This window comes from Nipponia nippon, unplaced genomic scaffold, assembly GCF_047370975.1.
Source record: "Nipponia nippon isolate SJK-2023a ecotype South Korea unplaced genomic scaffold, ASM4737097v1 scaffold_12, whole genome shotgun sequence".
Taxonomy (NCBI): domain Eukaryota; kingdom Metazoa; phylum Chordata; class Aves; order Pelecaniformes; family Threskiornithidae; genus Nipponia; species Nipponia nippon.
Window position 1 is genome coordinate 22,594,257 of NW_028262313.1, and position 21,382 is coordinate 22,615,638.

General features: G+C 51.6%; 1 protein-coding gene and 1 long non-coding RNA gene across 2 annotated transcripts; one reads left to right on the forward strand and one right to left on the reverse strand.

The window, feature by feature from the left end:
* Window positions 1-2,831: 2,831 nt before the first annotated feature.
* GPR174 (G protein-coupled receptor 174) lies at window positions 2,832-10,359 on the reverse strand. The gene has a single exon (XM_087749182.1). The coding sequence runs from the start codon at window positions 10,352-10,354 to the stop codon at window positions 9,374-9,376; it is 981 nt and encodes a 326-aa protein (XP_087605308.1). The 5' UTR covers window positions 10,355-10,359; the 3' UTR covers window positions 2,832-9,373.
* A 36-nt stretch (window positions 10,360-10,395) lies between these two features.
* On the forward strand, window positions 10,396-14,652 carry LOC148056755 (uncharacterized). The gene is made up of 3 exons (XR_015702779.1): window positions 10,396-10,534; window positions 10,617-12,357; window positions 12,635-14,652. It is a non-coding gene; the product is annotated as an uncharacterized LOC148056755 (long non-coding RNA).
* The last annotated feature ends 6,730 nt before the right edge of the window (window positions 14,653-21,382 follow it).

Here is a 21,382-nt window from a genome sequence, read left to right on the forward strand (position 1 = left end):
GAGGCAGTTACGGCTTTGCCGCCTCAACTCATGTTTTTAAAAAAAACAAAACAAAAAAAAAAAACCAAAAACCAAAACAAAACAAGAGGGAGAGGGTGGGACCGGAGTTTCACCCAAATAAACCCTAGCACATCCCAGGCTGCGAGCTGAGCCGTAACTGCTGGCTTTCCACTGCAGGTTCTGCTCTGAAAAGAAATGAAAGCATTTCTGCTTATCTTGTACATCTGTGCTGCAGTGTTAGCTGCTTTCCTTGATGTCTGACTTCGTTCTGTTCTCGTCAAACCTCCGGTGTTAACTGCTCTTGACAATTTACAAACCACGGCTGAATCGGGGGCTGTCTGGGTGGCTGCGAGGCAGCAGTGACACCCCAAAGACACGGTCCCCTGCTACCGACTGCCTGGACGGGCTTTCTGTGGGCAAGGTGTGCGCGGGTGGAGGCGGCCGGCGAGTAGACGCGTACATGGCTTGGGGAGAGCTTGCACCTAGAGCTGCTGGCTGCTGGGGTGTTTCTGAGGGCCTGTTTTCACCGTAGATTAAGACCCTTGATTTTCAATAGGGAAATGACTCATACTAACTGGAGGGAAAACAAAGTTTCTGGCTAAGTGCCTTGAGCGTAAGAAAGAAGTGAGTTCCAGCTCTCAACAACTTCTGTATTTCTTCTATAAATATCCTGTTTGCAGAAATACTGGATACCTGCAGTATCTATTTGCAGACTCACAATATTTGTTGTTTTTCAATGAAGCTAATGGTTTTTCTCTACAAAACTTCTTTTTTGCTTTCTCAGCATCATTTGATTTTCTTCCTCTTCTGTGTTTTTGTCTACATTATTTTTAAAAAAAAAAAAAAAAAAAACCTAAACAAAAACCACTAGCCAAAAAACTCCAGTGCTACAAGGAAAAGATGGGTCCTTGCTGCAGAGCCGGGACCTACAACTGATGCTGATGTTCGGGTGAGCTGGGGCCCGTGCCGTGAGCCCGGGCCCCCGGCTCCTGCAGAAAAGCGTCGCCCCCTCGCAGGGGAGATGGGTGGAGGGGCCTGGTTTGCCCCGTTGCTCTCCCACGCTGTTCTGCATAGAAGAGGTCATGCTGGCTGTGGCTGTTGCACTGAGGAGCACGGAGGTGTTCTTCAAAGCCGTAAAATCTCAGCCTTGCTTCTGCATTCATCCTTTGGCCTTTGAACAGACAGTGCTGTGGTCCCCTACCTGGTATTTCTAGGAAGGGCTACTTGCTTTGATGCAAACGGAGGCGAACGCACCTTGATGAGGCCCGTGCAAATGCTAACGGCCACCTCCCGAGGGCTCAGCACCGAGCCCTGGAGAGCCTGCGCGTCTCTGGGCCCAGCGTTGGTCTTAGACCTGGCCTCGAGCCAGCGTGGGAACACCGTCCCGGTGCCAAACGCGATTCAGAGGAAGCTTCAGAAGCGCACGGATGGGCTTTAGTGCAACAGGCAGCGAGGGCAAAACCCACCGGTAACAAAATCAGCGGGGCTTGAATCTGGGATTTCTGCTGGGTTTAGTTCAGTGCTCGTGTGCCATATTCAGCCCGCTTATTTCTATAGTTCACAGTCAGGTTTTTTGTTTCTTTTCAACTCCTAAATATCCAACCAGTTTGGTGCCAAGTTGGCCTTACTGTCGTGCTGCCGTGGTGGGTGCTGGCAGTGCTGCCTGGGGGCAGGTGCATCTCCAAAGGGATTTCGATTTCCAGAAGCAATCTTCCCTTATGCTGAACTTGTGGATTTGACCGATCGCCAAACAAAGAGCTCTTGGGTAATGGGAGAAGACCTTAAAAATAAGTGCTCTGCAGCATTGCCCACGTTACGTGACTGCGAAGGGCTGTGCACCCCTGGGAAGCGAGGCAGTGGTTCGGGGCTGTCTTGTATCCCGGTGAGGAGCAGGATCGTTTGCCCTGCACCAAACCATCCTGCTTCCCATCCGTGGCAGCGCCGGTGGTTGCGTCCCTCCCGTGGGACGGCCAGAAGAACATGGCCCTGTCCCAAGCTGGTGGCTGCTGTAGAAGATCCCACTGAACCAGGCAGCAGCCAAAGAGCTTCTGAGCTGGATGCCACCGGGGTTTGACGTCCCATGGGAGACACCTGGGCTGGGTCAGTCGGGCGCAAACAAACCCAGAGGGAGAAACTTTGGGTGAAGGAACTCGCAGGACCGGCACCACGCCGGCGTGGGCACGGTGCCGCTGTTGTCTTTGGGCTTGCGATGGTGCTGCTCTGGGTTTTATAGACTGTTAACCAACAGGAACAGGCTGGGCTGTGGGGCTTTGATGGTTAGTGTTAATTCACCTAAATGAGAAACCTCTCATTAAACTAGAAAGTCAAAGCCGTATGAGTTTTAGCTTCTGTTTTATGTCGGTCTCCTGGGAACTTTCTCTCTAACTGCACAGACCTCTGTCTGACCACAAGGAGTTACCATTTCTTTAAATATCGACTATGGCATGTCATAGCGGAGTTTGCGAAGATAATGGCACTGAATCACAGGGCCGATAAACAGGCTGACAGCAGATTAGAGAAGCTAGGCAGCCAAGACAAGAGTTTGGGTGGATTAAAAAGCTTTAAATCCAAGCTTTTTCCCTTGGGGCTCCTGGGGCAGCAAGCAGGGAGGTGAAGCTGACCGTGGGGTGCCTGGAGCCGGCCGCTGGCCGGAGCCCCACCAGGATATGCCCTTCTTGCATCACTGCCCAGCCCACTGGGAAAATGGGTAGGCAGGTGAGGTAAGAGAGTTGTTAATTCTCCCAATACGGTATGGCAATCCCTTACATCATTTCTGTTCATCCTACCTTTGTTGGTTCTGTTGTTTTTTCTTTTTTCCTCTGAATTCTAGGTTTAGGAGGAAAAAAACAGGGGTGGAAGGAAACTTAAGCAGACTGGCATCAAAAATTCTAATCATGACGATGGTAGCTCAGCTGCTTGCTGACCACGGAGGTCCCTAACCTCCGAGAGGCTTCGTTTTTCCTCTCCCCGTGACTTTATGTTGGCACCTCTGTGTAAGCCCAGAACTGAGCACCGGCTCTGACTGGGATGAGGCCTTTTTCTGAGGTCTAACTCATGCCGAAACAGGCTCTGGGTACATCTGGGCATGTCGCCGGAGTGGCTTTCTTAGAGGTAGCCATTGCTCAATCATCGCCCGCACGCAGACGGGATGGAGATCCCTTAAAACGGAGCGCTAACTGCCACCAAAAAACCCCACCTAAACCCTGCCAGCAGCTGGTGGTGTTCACGGAGCGTATCCCGTGTTGCTTTGACGTAAGATACAGAAATAGAGCTGGAAGCGGGAACAAGCACCCAGGTCTTCCCCTTTGAGGAGACGGCACTAACCACCAAAAGTCGTGTTTCTGTCTGTTCCCCGTACCCAGGGCCAGCCTACGGGGCTGCGATCGCTTTGTCCTCGCGCTGCTTTGATGGAGGAGCAGAGACTGTCCTCATACCGACGAGCCAAGGGCATTTTCCTAGCAAGGAGAAACAGGCATTCAAATCCTTTCTTAAATTAAGGAGGAATTTTAACCGTTTTCCTTCCTTCTTAGGCAAGGACGGTACTTAGGGGAGGGGCAGTGACAGCCTTGTCCCTTCCCCATGATTTAGAACCTGGGTGTGCTCCTCCCAGAGAGACTGAAGCGATGCGGAATTGTTAAAACCCCAGTCCTACGTTAAATCTAGCCCTTAGTGTATCAGATGGGTGCGCCTGACCCCGGGCCAGGCACCTCCTCCTCTCGGCTGAAGGCTGCTCTCTGAGGAAGAGGATGATGGCAATCCTGAAAGAAGACATATTGATGCCCAGAAGCGGTCTCTGGTACAGCTGGAGATTCTTCCTAAATGCAGTGCAAGGCGTAGGAGCCCGCCGGGCCAACAAGCCATGCGGTCGTTCCCCTTGTAGCTACTGGAAGCACGATGAGAAAGGACATTTCTGTTGCTTCTCTCCTGGCTCTGGGGGAGCAGACCCTTGGACAAGGGTTGAGCCTTCAGGGGACTGAGCCCAAGTCGCCTCACATCGGCTGACCTAATCCAAATATGTGATTGTGTCCATCCCCGTTTGCTCCTGGGGAGGTCAGTGTTTTCATTAATGGAAGTTAATGAGCCTGCTGGCATCAGCAGGAGTCTTTGCGTGGGGTTCAGTCTCGGGAAGTAAGGAACGATACCAAAGTATGGAATGTTTTTGGGGTAATTCATCAGTACCGGGATACTATGGACGAGTCTTTAATAGAGCATAAAACATTAAAGGGACACTGGAGGAAAGAACTGATAAGCGAAACAAAGGTCCCTGTATCTCTGACTGTTTGTTTCAACTGGAATGTCCTGGTTATACCCCGCGTTTCCCAAATACTCTCCTTTGCGGCATATTTTTCTTTTAGTTTTGAGAAATTCATAGAGTCTTCCTCTATTTATGTATTTCAGCAGTGTTACCCATGCAGTAAAGTTCTGAAGTGGAAATCACTGCGTTAGAGAGAAGGGTGAGTGAAACAGGTCAATCCGATGGTAGTTGCTGGTCCCAACGAACTCCTTACAGTGGTGAGTGGTGGTACCAAAACAGCTGTTGCAGATGTGTTCTGGTTTTTTATTACTATTATTTTATTCTGGATGGCTTTAAGTAACTGGATCTTTTTCAAAATCTGATCTTTTGACCACTAATGTGTATCATACAGATCATATGTACACAGAGCTCAGTTTATCAGCCCAAATGCTGGAGCCCCTCTGCCCTGACTTAACTGGCAGCGTGAACCGTGCACTGGCCAGGCACCTCCAGCTTATCTGCTCTCTTTCTGTCAGGGCATTTATCAAACCATCTCTGACAAGATTTTAGCTTTTTTTTGTTGTTTTTGTACTGGATGAGGCTGACTTGTATCTGGGTCACTTGCTGTGGTTTGGTTTTTTTTAGTTATTGAGGTCTGAGGAGCGGTGTCCGGCAGCGCCGGGTTTGGTGCTTGGTGTGCCTTTATGGCCAGCAAGCTGTTTTTGTGATGCTGGGGACGATACTAATTTTGAGCCGCTAATAGCAAAGTGAAAAAGGAAGTAAACGGTGAAGTAAAAAGTGTCACAGTTTGCTGCTGGTGCAGCCTTAACCGGAGCTGGAAAATCTTAACGCTGCCCACCAAGAAATGGAGAGTCTTCTCAGGACGTTGAGCAACCAGACGACAAAATAGCAAATAAATTCTAGTGCTGATAAAAGAAAAGAGGTGTAAGGAGGGAGAACAACTCTGCTTAGGTGAGAGGAGCTGTAAATCAGCTCTTTTCATCATGAAAGGAGATTTTTTGAGTTACATGGATAGCTCATGGGCAACGGCTGGTGATGGTGGAGGAGATGAAGAGGAGATTGGAAAGGTGACGACGGGCTGTGGCCGTGGAGGACCTGCGCTGTGGCCACCAGCACGTGGCCCTGCTCCCACCCCGGAGGTGGCTGGGGGTCCTGAGCGCCGGTGAGGCCTCGCCTCCGCGGAGGCACGAGCCGTGCAGTGGAGCTGAAAAGGGAACTGGTCTCTCGTGGTGGAAGAGGAAGGGGCACCGAAAGACGTTGTCAGGTGGCCGGCTCAAAGCAACAGCGGGACGTTTCCAAGCAATGGTTGTGTAATTAAAACAGGAATGCATTGCTGCCGGATTCATTGCCCCCGGGATCAGTGGGTTCAGGCGTACGTTGGTCAAGCAGGTTGGAAAAGAGCTTTTCATGGCTCTGGAGAATGATGTGGCAGCAGGAAGCCCCACAACCGGCGGCTGGGGACGGCTGTGCCCAGGCAGGATTGCTGCCCGCAGCCCGGCGTTTCACCGCTCTCCCCAAGCCCGCCGCCAGCAGCGGGTCAGCCGCTTCGGGGGTCTCTGCTCTGGCTCGGCACGACCAGCTCGCAAAGGTGTAAAGAGGAGAACGGGAAGAGGGGCAGGCGCGCGCTCTCCACTTCCGCAGCAGCCTTCGCTTGCCGGCACAGTCTCAACGTGCAAAAAAAAAAAAAAAAAAAAAAAACAAACCCAACAAACGCATCGCGTCTCATCTCGTGATGACAGTGACATGAAGGAAGCTGTGAGAAGCGGTGCCTGAGGTGTGATGAAATCATCTGCAGCTGTTGCAGGCGGCGCCTGCGCTTTCCGCGGCGCGTGGGTTTGGAGGCGCGCGGCTGCGTGGGAGTCGATGGAAACGGGGGGCTGCCACGTGCGGCCTTCAGAAACGCGCCGAGAGCTCTGCTTCCACCCAGAACCGTGTCATCCTCATTCGCCTTGTCGTGTTGGGTATAAATAATGCTTCCCAAAAAAACACTTGTCTTGATGCTGTATCTGAATAGCTTAAGGTCCCCAGGCATCCCCTGAGACCTTCCCTGCGTCTGCGCTGTTGCCACAAATGGCTTTTTTTGGGATCGGGAGGGATGCAGCCTGCCCTCAGCGTGCTTCCAGTTTCAGGGAGAGTCCTTCAAAGAGGCTGCTTTCACTGCCAGATACAGAATAACTCTCCTGAAACATAACTGCTGCAAAAAAAAGAAGAGAATATGCCTTTTCTTTTGGCCTGGCACAAATTAAACCTAACGCTGTTTGTGTCAAAAAGCCACTTGTCGCTTCAGCACAAAGCCCGCCTGGCGCGGTTGTTGGCAGGGACTTCAGAGCTTTGCTTCTCGGCAGTAGCAGCCCTCGCAGGGGAGAGGTGCTTCTCGAGCAGCCGGAGGAAATGCTTCCTGCAGAATACAGGCGATGTTGGGGTTGGTTTTTTTTTGCTCTCAGTTACATTCTCATTCAGATTCCCAGTCCAGTGCTGCAGACCAGATTTATTACTGAAAAGGCCTTCCGGAGAAAAGATTTCCATGGGAATATCAGCTTCTGCTGACTTTGAACAGGCTAACAGAGAACTGCAGGCAGAGCTGAGCAAAGTCCAGGTGAAGAATCGGATCTGGCCCAGCACAGAGCTCGAAGCTGGGCAGAAAAGCGATCAAACAGCAATCGCTGCCTGCTGCTGCAGTGGCCGGGCATAATTGTCCTCTCTGAACCTCCCGTGCGCCATGTGCCATCCCCACCTGAGGCTTTCTTGGCTGGCAGAAATGCAGCAGAGCATCTCTCTGCTGGTGCGTGATAGCTGTGGGGCTCAAGCATGGGCTGGTGTCACGGATCCCGAGCCACCAACAGGGCATGAAAATACACCTTCGGTCAATCTAAGTAATATCTCGCTTCTCCAGATGTCCGTGGCCACCTCAGCCAAGGGCTCGCGAGACCTCTGCGATGGGGAGCACGGCCCAAGCCAGTCCCACCCGGCGCAGAGGTGCCGCGGCACGGGGAGGGCAGGCAGGTCTCGCCTGAATTCGGCCCGTGTGAGCTACCGCGACTATTACGCCAGGCTTCCTGTAAAGAGAGACCGTTAATACTAATATGAATAAACCACATTGCTATGGCAGCAGGGGAAACGGCTCGTGTTGCACCCACAGTATTTTCTAGGTGGGAAAACTTAAGCTTATTGAGGTTTTTCTCATTGAACAATTTCTGAACTTCTGACACCGTTTTGTGTAACATCTTTTTCCCCTCGGAAGCTAAAAGTAAGTCCGGGGGGTTGTACAGGGCCATCCCACTCCCCTCCCACGCAGCCGGGGACGTGGGACAGTGGCCAGAAGGGACGGCGATGGGCTTGCGCCGGTGCTGGCCCTCAGCTATGGGAAATCACGTTCTCTTGGTGAACCTCTCGTGGGGGGCAGAGGAGCTGCTGCCATTTGCAGCCGTGTGTTTTGTCCCTGTGCAAGCCAGCGTTTTGCATTTCTCCCCGGTGCAAGAAGGAGGTGAAAATAATTTTGAAAAGGCATCTGAAATGTTCTACAGGTGCTCGAGAGGCGTCAGCCATCCAAGTGCCGCCACGCGTTGGTCCACGGAAGCGCGTATTGGTGATGAAGGCAGTTACAGAGGGGAGAGCGGGCCGAGAATTACATTTAAAATTTAAAATTTAAACGGACTTTTTTATCATAACCAATGGGAAATATAAATATTTTTTCATTGCCGTGAACAAATGACAATGTGCTTTGTGGTTCCCATGAATTAGCAGTGCTTACTCAGCCGACACGCGGATACAGACACGCTGGCTCAGACTCCTGTAGGGATGAGGTGGTGGAGTTTTGTTTTATTATACAGAAAGGGGTTTTAAAAAGAAAAAAAGTCTTTCTGTGTTCCAGCACTCTCTGGGGTTCACATCATTTTTCTATAAAATACATATTTTGTTATAAATTAAATCTATAAAACAACATTTGCATTAAATAAAACCTCACACCGTCACAGTATTTTTATGTTTCATAATGTAACATTTCAAATGTTCACAGAAAAATACATTTTACAAGAAGGTGCAAATGAAATACCAGTCAAGCCCAAAGCTTCTGTTGTTTGATTTTAAAGAAATCATTATTAAACATACATCCATGTTTGAGCCTTTCGTAAAAATCTCTCGTAGCCTGTTGCGTGGCACCTTTGACTGCTTATAGTGAGTTTCCATTACAGTAAACTTCAGAAAGGTTTGGTTCCTCTGTGTTTTAATCACGCTGCTGTTAATGAAGAGCCGATGCGACGGCGCAGGGTCAGTTATCAGTGAAAGCGAAACAATTTGCCCCGTCTTTCGTGAAAAGATGACCTGAAAGGCTTGATGGACATCTAGCCTGAATAAATACCCTCGAAGCGCAGCCCTGTGGTTAAAGCTTATCCAAGGCAGTGATATAGCTTCAAACCGTACGGCTTGCAAGCCACAAATGGGAACTGATGGCAGAAAAATAGTGTCTGGACCCTTCAATGACTTTGTGATTTGGGGGTATGTCATTTGCTACACCCCAAAATGGAGGCTTGGTTAATTATTTAAATGGCAAGTTCTTTGGGACCACCTCACGCTCCTCGCCCCGTGGTCAGCATGGCCCAAGGCGGGCTCCTGGCACTCTCCGTAGGAATTAGTCACTGCTGCTTGTCTTTTGCTTCAGAAATATATAATATTGTGTCACCTACTAGTTTTTAGGATCAAATTCTTTCTGCATAGCAAGACCCCAAAATCTTTGCTGCCTTTTGCTGAAGCCAGAGTGTGTGACCAGGACATGGCTGGGCAATGGCCTCACCGGTGACAACGGGTCACAGCATCACCCCTCGCCACGGGTCCGCGTCCTCCTCCTGCTGCCAAAGCCACCTGCTCCTGGCTGCCCAGCTTAGAAACAGGGCCTGCGGGAACGACACGGTGTTATTTATATTCAGAGAAAATTTGCAACCACAGTATTAAATCAACATATTTTCGGACAGGTTTGGGTTTTGGGGGGTTTTGTTTGTTTTTCTCCAGCCCTCACTGAAATCAGCAGAAGCTTGCCCGAGTCCTAGGGAAAAAAAAATTGGGCCAAACCCCAAAATATAGTGAACGTTTGAAATCCTGGCAACCGTTTGGGGAAGGCCGGTGCTAGTAGTCCATGGCATCCTCCCTGAGCGTATCTCTGGAGTGCTTCCTCACGTAACTGAGGTTGTGGAGCTGAATGCTGTCTTGCAAGTCCTGCCTGGAAAGGCGTCTCCTGAACTCATCTGTAGTAAAGTAGTAGATGACTGGGTCCACGCAGGAGTTCAGGCTGGCAAGGCACAAAGCTACGACGTGAAACACCGAGATCACCTTCTGGACGCACCCATTTTTAATCTTTTTGGTTTTGACAAAGAAATCTAGTGGAAAGCTGATATGATAAGGTGCAAAGCAAATCAGAAATACCAAAGCACAAGTGAGAATCATCTTTAAAGCCTTTTTTTTCTCTCCGAGGTCATGTGAAGCAGAATTTTTTTCTTTTAATGATAAGATGGTCTTCCACGAGCAGTATAGGATGATGAATAGGGGTGTTACGAACCCCACCAATTCACCAATCGTCATCATTGCAATGGAGAGGGGAAGTTCCACTTCCTTTACGGGGAGATCCACAAAACACGTGTTTCTAACATCCTGGTGAAGCCTGAGAAGCGGGAAAGGCAAACAGCCAACGCAGACCACAACCCACCCAGCGATGCTGATATACACATCACAGATGCGTTTGCAGTCACTGAATTTGAATGGGTGCATAAGAAACAAATATCTTCGTACGCTGATGCAAACCAAGAAGTAGATGCTTGCGTACATATTGACGTACTTCAGGTAGAAGCAAAGCATGCAGAGACCTCCTCCAAATTCCCACGTCCCGGTCAAGTAGTAGAAAATCCTCAGGGGCAAGGACAAAACCTGCGATAGGTCGGCAATGGCTAAATTGATCATAAATATTACGGCCCTTTTAGTCTCTTTCATGTACCCATAAAAGACCCACAAAGCTAATGTGTTTCCTATTAGTCCAGGGATGAGGATGAAAGTGTACGTAATCGCATAGTAGGGCTTGAGGTCTGTTTCAGTGCAGGTCGAACTGTTCGTCATGGTTGTGCTCCAGATCCGTGCTCAGCCCTGGCATGATAACATGTTCCTCACTCGCATCCTGCAGCCAGGTTGTCCTCAGGTCGTCAGTGCTTAAATAAAAAGGTTCAGCCCTGGCACCCCTGCGTGAGGCTTTGGTTACCAGGTCATCGTGTCCACTCTGGGGAGGAGCTTCGTTATGGGGTGAGTTAATTAAAGTCCTGCTCGGGTGCTTTGCTCATGCTCTTTGTCAGAAGTGACCAGGCCTTACTCCAGTCTCTTGCAGGATTGAGAGGGAGAGGATCCACACCAAGAAATGCATCATCGTGTGCTGAAGCAGTTGACAGTTCGTCACCGGAGCTGCATCTCTGTCACCTTTTGGGTGGCATTGCAGCTGCTTCTCTCAACGCAGGGTTTGTTTGACAACCGACGTGGCCCTGCAGCTGAAAGACAGAAAGGCGCAGTTACAACGCTGCGGGGAGACACGGGTCTTACAAAGCAAGAGGTACAGGAAAGCTTGCAAGAGTGATGGGAGCATCTCTCTAGCAGAAACCTATTGCTAGAGGCATCTGTGGCGGTCAGCTCTTCTCCCACCGTGCTTCTCCCAGTGGAGGGAGGTGCAAAACCACTGAGGTATAAATAGAAAATCTGTTTAATTGCTGCCACAAACCAGCCTCCCATGCTGTACCACCAAGCAGAAATCAGCCCCGATCGCAGGGCTTATTTAACTGGCTGCGTCTTTCCCAGCTCCACCTTTTCCATCCAAATCTCCCTTGCGTTGGTCTCCCCGTGCCTGAGCACGCGGCCAGCGCAGAGATGCTCCGGCGAGCGCCGTGCCTGCGTCCCCCCTCGCTGCCCTGCCGCGGGCAGAGGGATGCTCTCGCCCGACACAGCACTCGTGAGTTTAACACTCCCCTGGTCTTCCCAGGAAGCTCTTCAGAAGCTTCCCACCCGCACCACGGCTATGGACAGGCGAGAAGATGACAGAACGACATCTGCTCCTTATGTAAATGAGCCTGACACACGCGCCTGAGAAATGAACATTTTCCACCAGTGCAGCCACTGCTGCTGCGGCATGGAGTGGAAGTCCCAAGTCGGTGGCTTTCACTGAACCGCGGTCAACTTTTTCATTTATCTTTCATAAACAGAATATAAATCATGCTTGCATGCAAGCAGGGACAACTGGCCCACTTATTAAACACTTTTTGCTGCAGAACTACCTCCATTATATTCAATTTGACTTTCTCACAGCTGCTTTTTCTAAGCCTTTCCTTTACCCATCTTGCACATGTGACTGCTGTGGCTGTTGGAAATACCAGATATCGTCCCTAAGGTGAGTGTAGGTGGACTTTATTTTAAAATTGCTTGCTTGATAAGCAGCTGATATTATCTGAACCTGTCAGACAAAAAAAAAAAAAACCAAACCCAGATCTGAAAATAGAGAGGAAATTCATATTTCTGTCCAAACTCTCTCAGGTTTGCCTTTTGCTTCAGCATGAAGAATTAACTTACAGGTCTAATTGGGAAAAGTTTGTAGATACCAACCAAGATGCCAAAGGCACATTCATAAAGGCAAAATTATATCCTGCTGCAATCCCGGATGGTTTTTCCTGTGCTTTGAGGTATAGGCGTTAAAATGTGAACATTTATTAACGAAGCTGATGTTCAACACTTGGCAGAGTGAATGTACCGAAACTTTGAAGTAGTTTTGGATGGAAACAGAAAATCATCTACAAAAGGAAATGGTTCAGGTGGGCAGCTTTTCTGTGGCTATTTGTGTAGTTTCTCTTGCATACCATTGAGTAACGAGTCCGATGAGATGGAGATGTCTTCCTTTCTTCCAGGGAGCCAGCATCTAACATAACCAGTAGGGCAAAATGGCTTGTGAAATAATCCCGTTAAACTTCAGAAGCGATGATTAATAAGCCGTAGAGTTAATTAGCCTTCTGTTCTAAGACTTTCCAATTCTTTTATTAATTCTCCGCCCAACTTCTGATGCACAGACCTGCACGTCTAATTCTAGAAATGTGAGTAATCTCTTCCTCATGCAGGAAAACTAATTGGTGCTCACCTACTCGTTAGGTTTTATCCGTCACTGGTGGGTAACTTGGGCCAAGGGCTTCGGTTTCCATTTGCTGGAGCTTGACTGGCACAAGTAACTGGGAGGGGGTTGTGGATGTGGCACCCAGAGCTGCTTAGTGGGGACTGGTACTTATAGAGGATGGGAGGGATGCTCTCCTTCACGTTGGTTTTCCGTGGTGATGCTGAGGCCCCATGAAGACGTGCCTGTCTTTACTCTTACAGCAAACTCCTCAGCGTGACGTGTCCAGGCTTCCCATCCAGGTCCTGGTCCTGCTGGGGTGTCCGAGCAAAACAACCGTGTTGTAGGTCCCTGGGGTGCACCCAGGCAGCGGGACCGGGTTCATCCTCTCGCTCCCGGAGAGCTCTGTTCCTCCTGGCTTCCCAGATACCAGCACCGTCCCCTCGGACACGGGCAGCCTGCCCGGCAGAGTGAGAGTGCCTCGCGAGAAGCTGCACAGCTTTTCCTCGGCTTGATCTTCACTGTTTTTCACCCAGAATGTCTCAACTTCTTGCCCGAAGTTTGCTGCGAAGCACCAGCAGTGAGGAGCCTGGGTGGCTTTGCGGTGCCATCGCTTGCTGCCCATACAGGTGTCCCGCTCCTGCAGATGCAGAGCTGGCACCGCTCCTGGGAATGCTGCTCGGTCAGGGCTGCACCTGGCTGGGGAGCACCTACAGGGGTGTTTGCAAGATAAAGCCCTAAACCCACATCACCCAGCTCTTCCTTCCTGTGACTTTTTAATTTTTTTTTTTTTTAAACAAGCTTGTCTTTCATCTCTTTCTCAGGGGCTCCTATCACCCACTCAGGGAGGCTGAATCATGCTCCTTTCCCTCTGGCTGCATTCCCTGGTGGGTAAATCTACCCTGCCTCCGTCGCTGGGCCATGGGACACGTGAAGGGAAGGACAAGGCGCAGTCCCAGCCCAGCTGTCTGTTCACAGCCCAGCACACACACACGTGCGCACACACGTGCATGTGGGCATTTTTCCTGCTGCCCCCCCAGCGCCTGCATTTCCCCGTCCCCACTGCACAGCAGCTTTCCTGCAACACCATCCCCTGCTCCCTCCAGCCCGGCCCCAGGGCAGGGATGCGCTTCCAGCACCTTCTGCCTCTCCCTGGGGCTGCAAACCCACAGCACGAGGGGTCCCAGAAAGCCCAGCTGAAGCCGAGAAGCAGCGTGGGTGCTCGCCCGGGGCACCTAGAAACGTCCCTGCGAGAGCGGCCGCCCTCAGAGCGGGGGTAGAAACACGGCAATGTGAGAAACCACACTTTGGAAATCCCGAGCAGTAACATTGCAAAGTTCAGCCAAATGTGCTATGTAAAAACCAGCAGGATGCTAAAAAAAGCTCCAGAAAGAGGAAATTTTGTTTCGCCTGCTCTGTGCTCGCTTCCCCTCGGCGCGGGGGGCTGGCCGCGGCGGTAGGTGTGAGACTCTCCCCAGGCATGGTTTCCTTCCTCCCCTGAACGGTTTTTCCCGCCTGTTTTGCCAAGGAGACCCCACCGTCAGCCACGCCAGGGCACTGGATGAAGAATTCTCCTTTGTACGTAATGAGTCAGAAACACCGGGTAGGTTCGGTAGCTAGCCTTTACAACCAGGGCTTGTTAAAGCTGGGCACATATTGTGTGAAATATTTTCTATATGCTGAAGGGCAGCCATGTATCCGTATGATCCATATGAAGAAATGCGGGAGCTGGGGAGCAGTCACAGCCACACCACCTGTGGGCCTGGGATGCAGTGGGGCCCTGCCCCATGCCCACATCAGAGCCCACCAGAGCAATCAGGCTCCTCACCTGAGGATGGTTATAACTGCCCGGGTCAACCCGGCAGCCTCGTTAGCAAATCCTGTGAGTTTTACCCCAGGAAGCAAAGCCACAGCAGCTCTTAAAACCCAGCTCGGTGGAGGAGAAGCTCTTAAACCAGCCTGGGGGGGAAGAAGCCTATGGCCAGGTGCTGTTTGTAGGTGCTGCTCCTGCTGCAGCGTCGTGCCTGGTCCTCTCCTGGTGCTCAGGTCCTTAGGGAACCTGGGATGCTGTCCAGCTCCTCCTGCTCCCTCCCAGAACCAGGGTAAGGGATCGGCCCGGCTGGATCCCACCACCGAGCACCATTCTTGCAAGGACCACTGCTGGCCAGGTGAGCAGTGGGTGCGCAGGGCCCCCGTGTTTGGTGGGGGGCTGGTATTTATGCCGTAGGAACGTGTAACGCCTGAGGCAGAGGTGACACGGGCAGAGCAGCAGCTGGTGCTGCAGCTGGCACCCTGGTGTCATCTGCTGACTTACCCTTTGGGGGAGGCTGGGGTGTGCTCCTGGCTGGCACCTTGCTTCTATTTTTCCTCCTTCTTCATGGCCTAAAATAAAAGGAGACCATGCACAGGGGTAACCTCAATAGAAATTTAGTTTCCCACTGAAGCTGCGCAAGCAGAGGTGGTGCGGTGGTGGCTCTGTCCCTCCCTGTGCCAGGGATGTGGGGACACGGGAGCTGGCCTGGCGACCGGAGCAGGGCAGCTGTGTCCTGTGCTGGGTTTCTCCCAGTAGCCACTCGCTTCCTATGTCACCCAAAGGGCTGCTGTCCCCTTTTGGCAGAGATAACTACTAATAGTAATAATTAATAGGTATTAACTGAAAATAGAACTGATAGAAATATAAACTGATCGTTGCATAGGATTGCTTTTTAGTTCTTTTCAAAATTGTCAGGGGAAGGTAAAGGCTTTTCTCCCTTGAAGCAGTTTTCTGGCAGATATTGGGGGTTTATATCTCCTTCCACAGGAGCAGTTGCCTCTTGCCGTGCTACCTGTGGAGATTTCTCTCTTCTATTTCTTCTCCGGTAGCCTCTGCCCAGAGAGGCCACAGCGCTTTTGTCAGGCCTCCGCAGGGCCTCCTGGGTTCTGCGGCGCTCGTCCTGACGCAGCGAACCCTGGCCGCTGCCGTCCCCGCCTGCCTTGCCCCCGCCTGGGCACCAGTGGCCTCCAGAGCATCCCTCCCCTCGCCCAGCCTCTGCTCTGCCCCGCGCCAGACGTGCTCTGAGGTGCCGGGGTATATTCGCTAATGCCGTGTTTGCAAAGCAATACGGATGAGAGCGGATTCTTCATTTTGACTTGGCTGCAGAGCACCAGAGCAAGTGCCTGTTCATCCCATCCCGTTTCTGCGGTTACCTGAAACGTGAGTCACCAAAGGTGGTGAATGTTTGTTCCAGGGGAAAAAGCAGTGAAACAGCCAAGATTTTGCAAGTTAGGACTGTGGGGCATTGGCACATGGAATGAAAAGGTTTCTTTCTATTTGTTCTTTCACTAATTTCTCATTCGCTCATTATTAAGGTAACTGAGTGTTTCCCTGGCATGCCTACCCCCTGCCTCGCCTGTGCTCCCTGCCTTTCCACCCATGTCCATGCTGGGAGGAGTGGCGGAGCTGCCGACATCTACTCGAGGGCGACTCCCCCTCTGGCCCCGGAATTTTGGGAAGGAGCTGTGGGGCTGGAGCACGGGGGAGCTCCCTGGAAGAGGGGCTGGGCCGTGCTGGTGGGCGGTGAGTCAGGCGGCCGGGGACGCCAGGGGGATTTCGGCTGGGTAAATTCCAAGATTATTGCAGGAAAAAATAAACGCTCTGGTTTAATGCCATGTGAAATAGGTTGCTTTTGCCTTTAATCCTTTGCAAAAGCTCTTGTCCTCCCTTGTTAATATTTATCCTGGTTAAAAATGGAAAATAAACCCGGAGCAGCAGTGTTGTGTATCAGGCTCATCCCTCGCCCCTCTTCTCCTTTCCTGGCACACCCTGATGTCCCTGGTAGATATGCACAGTAACGAGCACCGAAGCTGCGAGTTTTCCACCCAAACCGTCAGCGCATGCCCCCCCAGGCTGCGCAGCCGCACGCCCGCGCTCCCTGGGCACTAGCAGTCAAGTGGAAAATTGCCAGCGGAAAGTCAGTGTATTGCCTCTTGCGAGGAGCAGACTGCTTAAGAAAATCCATTGGACAAATACAGTGAGACCAACCCAAGGGAGACCCTGAGTAACGAGTAAATTGGACTGGTTATCCCCGTGCTTGTGGAGATGGGGCCGTATGGCCTCAAGAAGTGCACTTATAGACAAATCCCTTCACAAGCAGCTGTGGGTTTTGCAAAGGTTAAGAATTGCCACAGCTGGGGTTACTCTTAAACACAACTTCTTGATAATCACATAACAGTAACAGAAAATACGGGTTGAGACTTCATGGCTGGCTATTTTGGCTTAAGCCGTACCCCTCCTCTCCCTCAATTACTCAAGCATCTTGTGAGCACTTAGAGGAGCTTGCCCTTCTGATAAATGGAGATATTGGCTCCTCACCTGTACCTGGGCTTAGTCTGCACCTCCTTGCTTCTACTCACTTACTTTTGGAGATTCACAGGGGTGAGTGGTTAATGCTGCACCCTCTGGCCTCTCGGTGGGGCGTCCCCATCCCCTCTCCGCACTTCCAGTGCGAGTACCAAGAGGCTCCAAGTCTATGTTGCGATAACCAAAAAAAGTACAATTTAAACCCCTTAGCCTGAACCGAAGATAACCAGGGATAAAAGAATATCAGTCCTACCTTTGCCATCTCAGCGGGCTGCTCTGGTGTGACCCCGCGGGCCCCGATCCGTGGGTGCCAGCGGCGGGTCCCCACCCCTCTTGACGCGCAAAGCAAAAGTGCAACCACTGGGAGCAGCAGCCCGTGCCTGCGCAGGAGGGGAGCGGGGTCCTCCCCGGCCGGCAGCGCTGCGTGCACGGCTCCTCCTGCCTGTAGGTCCAAGCTGGACCCGACCCTTTTTTTCTTTTTTGTGGTTTTGTGTGTATATATATCTCTCTATATATATAGATGTAAAGGCGCTGTTGGTTCCGGGGTGTTTTGGAAACTGCCGGCAGTCGCTGTTAGCCGTGAGGCCACCGTCACCCCAGCAGCCTCCCCCGCAGCTGGTGGTGGGGGGCCCAGGGCCTCGACGCCCCGGCGGCACCCAGCTGAAGCAGCGCAGGCTCCCACGGGCGAGCGCCTGCTCGCAGAGTCCCCTTCTGCTCAGGACACGCAGCCAACGGGGCTGGTGAAGCCAGGGGCTTCATCAGTTATTTCCCTCTCCCTTCCCCAGCTTTCTGGGAAAGGTTCCTTTGCTCTTATCTGGATGTTTTTGTCCCTGAACACAGCGCTTTGCGGGGGCTTAAAGTCACGCTGAAGCTGCTCACGGTCTGGTTTGGGCTTCCCCAAAAGCAGGAGGTTCTTCACGATCATTATTTTCTTATTCAGTGGACTTCTGCAGCTCACACGCAGCAAACCGGGGCCAGAGCCGAGGACTCATCTCTTCCAAATGACCGCTTGCGCCATGAAGCGGCGTCGCCCATCGCCGTGGCCCCCCGGCTCCAGGCCCCGCGCCCACGGGGCGGTGGCCATCGGCAGAGGGCAGTGCTGGCTGCTCGCTTGCCGGCGCGCGCTCAGTCATTTTAATTTGAAAAATAGCACTTCTGTAGTTATCCGTCTGGGAGTCTGGCTCAAGAAGTATTAAAAAAAACAAACAAACAAAAAAAAACCACAAAAATTTGACATCAAGAGGGATCAAGGATTCTTGATTCAATTGGTTGTTTTGAAAAAGTGACTATTTTTTAAACCACTTCTATAGCAATTCGACTTAAAATCATTTGCAACGTTTTTATTTTCATTTATTCCCCATTTATTCCCATTTCTTGTGCGTCTGCTCGGGAGAACAGGACTTGTTTCACAGCGTGACTTACGGAGAGGTTTGTGGCGCTGTAGAGGTGTCCCGCAGTGCCCATCGGTGTGGCCCTGGGCACCGCCGTCCCCACCATGGCCTCAGCAGGCACCAGGAGCTCCGTGACACCCCCTTCTTTAAAGCATTATTGATTTACTCATATAACAATTCCAGCTTATAGCAGGGTTTTGTAGCTCTCTATACATCTTTTTATTATGGTTTATAGGAAATTAATCTCTCGGGGCCCGTCGTGGGCTTTTATAGCCTCAAATTGTGCCGGGTCTGCCGTCCCTGCGGTGGCACAGCTCCTCGCTGGGGCTTTGCAGCTTGCACCTCCCAAAACACACGGGTGCTTGCCTGTTTCAGCAGCTAATAATCCTACTAATTAAAGCTTCCAGCCTTTTTTTGAAGCCTGCTGATTACTTAATGTGCCTTAATTAATTTTGTGGGGGAGCTAGAGCTTTCAGCACTGTGGGATCTTTGCCACGGAGTTGTCCCCTCGGGTGCAGGGATGGATTAATCTGATGCTTTTGGACTAGAAGCAGCGGAGGTTTGGGGTTTGTTGCTTAAACGGGGCTTGTTGCTGTTGCGGAGTCTCCTGGGAGATGTGCTGAGACCTCGGTGGAGGATGCCAGCTCGGTTCGCATTAGTCCTGGAGCGTTCCTGTAGCTGCAGTGGGATCTGGGATGCAAAACTTTCCCCATGCTTGCCAGCACCTCCCGGCAGCTGCCTCTGCCATGCGCTCTCATGCTTTGCAAAGTGTTTTCACCGTAGTGATTTAAAGAAAAACCTTTTATTTCCTTTCCCCCCTCCCCCCCCGCCCCCCCCCCCCAAAATCATGCGATGTGAAACCTGGCAGGCCCCAGGCTCTGCTCCTGTCCCGCCAGCCTTTCCCTGCATGACCCTGGCTGCACATTGGGGATGGTTTGGACACCAATTCCACAGACAGCGGAGTTGAGGCCAGGACCAAGAATAACGGCAGTGCCACCCCCCGTGGCTGAACAGCACCTGGGCTCTGATGTCCTTTTCTTTTCTTTTCTTTCTTTTCTTTTCCTAATCAAACGTGTGATGGATGCTCAGTTTTGCACTTTCATTTCCGCAGAAGCCAGCCTATTTATAAGAAAGCATAGCCTGCGCTTGGGGCAGCGAGTGTATTTACTGTACAGATAGACTTTTTGTTTCAAAAACACCTTTCAGAGCATAACCATATCCTGTTTTGCTGGTGCCACGCTCTGCGCGCAGCCGGCGTGCGTGGCTGCCCGCATCCATCCCGTTTCCCATCGCTCCAGGAGCCGTCGCGTGCGGTGGCGCCGGCTCAGCCCCTTCTCGGGGCGCGTGGGTGGGAACCCGAGGGTGCCTTTACCGGCAGCCGGGTGCCAGCCTCCGAGCCGGGCTGTCCCTGGGCGCACGGCGGCAGCGCTGGCCGGACCCTCCCCAAGCCTGCTGTAGTTGAGGCCACCGAAAATCAGGAGAACTTGGAGCTGGGCATCAAATCACAACTCAATTATTTGACAGTATAACATAAGTTTTTACCTAATACTTATATTTTTCTCTTATTACTTATATTTTATCTTATACTTCCAATTTTTATAAGATAAAACTGTAAATTTTCAGTTCATCTAAGCTTGTGCTTCATGACCTTGTAGGAGATCCTCAGACAGAAACAGCCAAGGTCTTTCTGGTCTGCACTGACAGTCTTTAATGGCAATAATTCCTGAGAATGGGTTGCATGTCTGTCTTCTCTCCGCATGGCTGGTCATGTTTTGCTTGGTGATGGCCCAGGAGGAGCCCGGGGAGGGATGTGCACCGGGCAGGAGCATGTGTGCCCTGGCCCCGCGGCTGTGCCAGGCTCTCGCCCGCAGCTCCCAGCATCAGCGGGGCTTGCGTGGAGCCAGGGATGCAGCCGTGCTGTTTTCACCAGCCCGGGGGCTAAAAAGTTCTGGATTTTCCTCCCCAGCCTCAGTGCCTGCCCTATCCGCCTACAGCAGGGAAATTTTCTTTAAAAAAGCAAAAAATCCCCTGTTAAGAGAAGCAGGAGCAAGCGATTGGCGTGGCAATTCCTGCTGGAAAGGACTCGCCGACCGCCGCAAGGTTGAGGCTTTGACTGTTTCTCGGAGGAGAGCTAACCCTTACAGCCCTGAACGTGGCTGTGGCATCGATGCAGAGTTCCCAAAACCCGTTCCCTTGTGCTGTGAACAGGACCCTGCAGCGCACGAGGGACTGACGGACAGCCCCGGGCCTCTCAAATGGTGCTGTCCCATTGAACACCAGTGACTTGGGCTTCGCAGGGTGTTGCTGGCTGAGCCTGTGAATCAAAAAATTGGATTCGGGTCTGATGAAATCATGACTCTCTGGAAAACTGGCTCGGCTTGGTTTAAAGCAGCAAAATTTGCTTTCTGTGCGTTTAGGTTGCACTCGGAGTTGAAGTTGTTGTGTCTGTTCCTTTGCCAGGCGCAGCGCTTTCCCCTCTCTTCGGCGCGAGGTGAGTGGGTGGAGAAGCAGCTCGTTGCCAGCGCTGGTGGCCGTTAGTGCTGTGCCAAAAATCATCCGTCTGAGTCTCGCTACCGGGTAGGTGGTGCGAGCTCTGCTGAGGCTGAGTGGTTTTCCAGAGGCAAAGTCACTTTGCTGAGGCTGGACTGGAAGCAGGCGGTCATGGATGGAGCAAAAAGGTATTTATAGCAAAGAGACAAGCAGCCTTTCCTCCTTCCTTGCGGTGCCCTAGAAAGCGCTGTGCACAAGAGACGTCTTCTTGGATATTCCTAAGTACTGTGTAATTTTAGGTATATGTAAGTGCAGTCGGCGTGCAGGGGTGTATGTGGGTATGGATGAACACACATACATAAATGCAACTAAGCAGTTCTAGTCAAAGCCAGGTGTAAAGGATTAAGCCGTATAGAATAACTAATTGCACGTGAAAAGCTCAGGATGTGCCGTTGCTGTCGGTGCTGTCGGGGTCCGGCTGAGCCGCCCGCTCTGCTGCTGTGGCCTCTCACCCTTCCCGTGAGGGCATTTCGGCAGCCCTCCTGCCAGCACGCCTTGCTGGGGAGGAAACTATCACCGCCAAAATCGTCACCAGTGGCTTATCAGTCTGAGCTCTCGGGCTGGCTGAGGCCAGAGCATTGCGCCACGCGTCCGTCCGTCCGAATAGCCGAGGGTGGTACGTGGGGACGAGAGTGCCCCGGGTAAGGGACGTGCTCTCAGTGCTGTTGCCACCAGACCCACTTGCAAGAGCATTACCTGGAAAATGAATGAGGCTAAAGCGCAGCACTGGG

Bases quoted from the DNA above. Each gene is read 5' to 3' on its own strand.
- GPR174 (XM_087749182.1), bottom strand. From the start codon at position 10,354: ATGACGAACAGTTCGACCTGCACTGAAACAGACCTCAAGCCCTACTAT.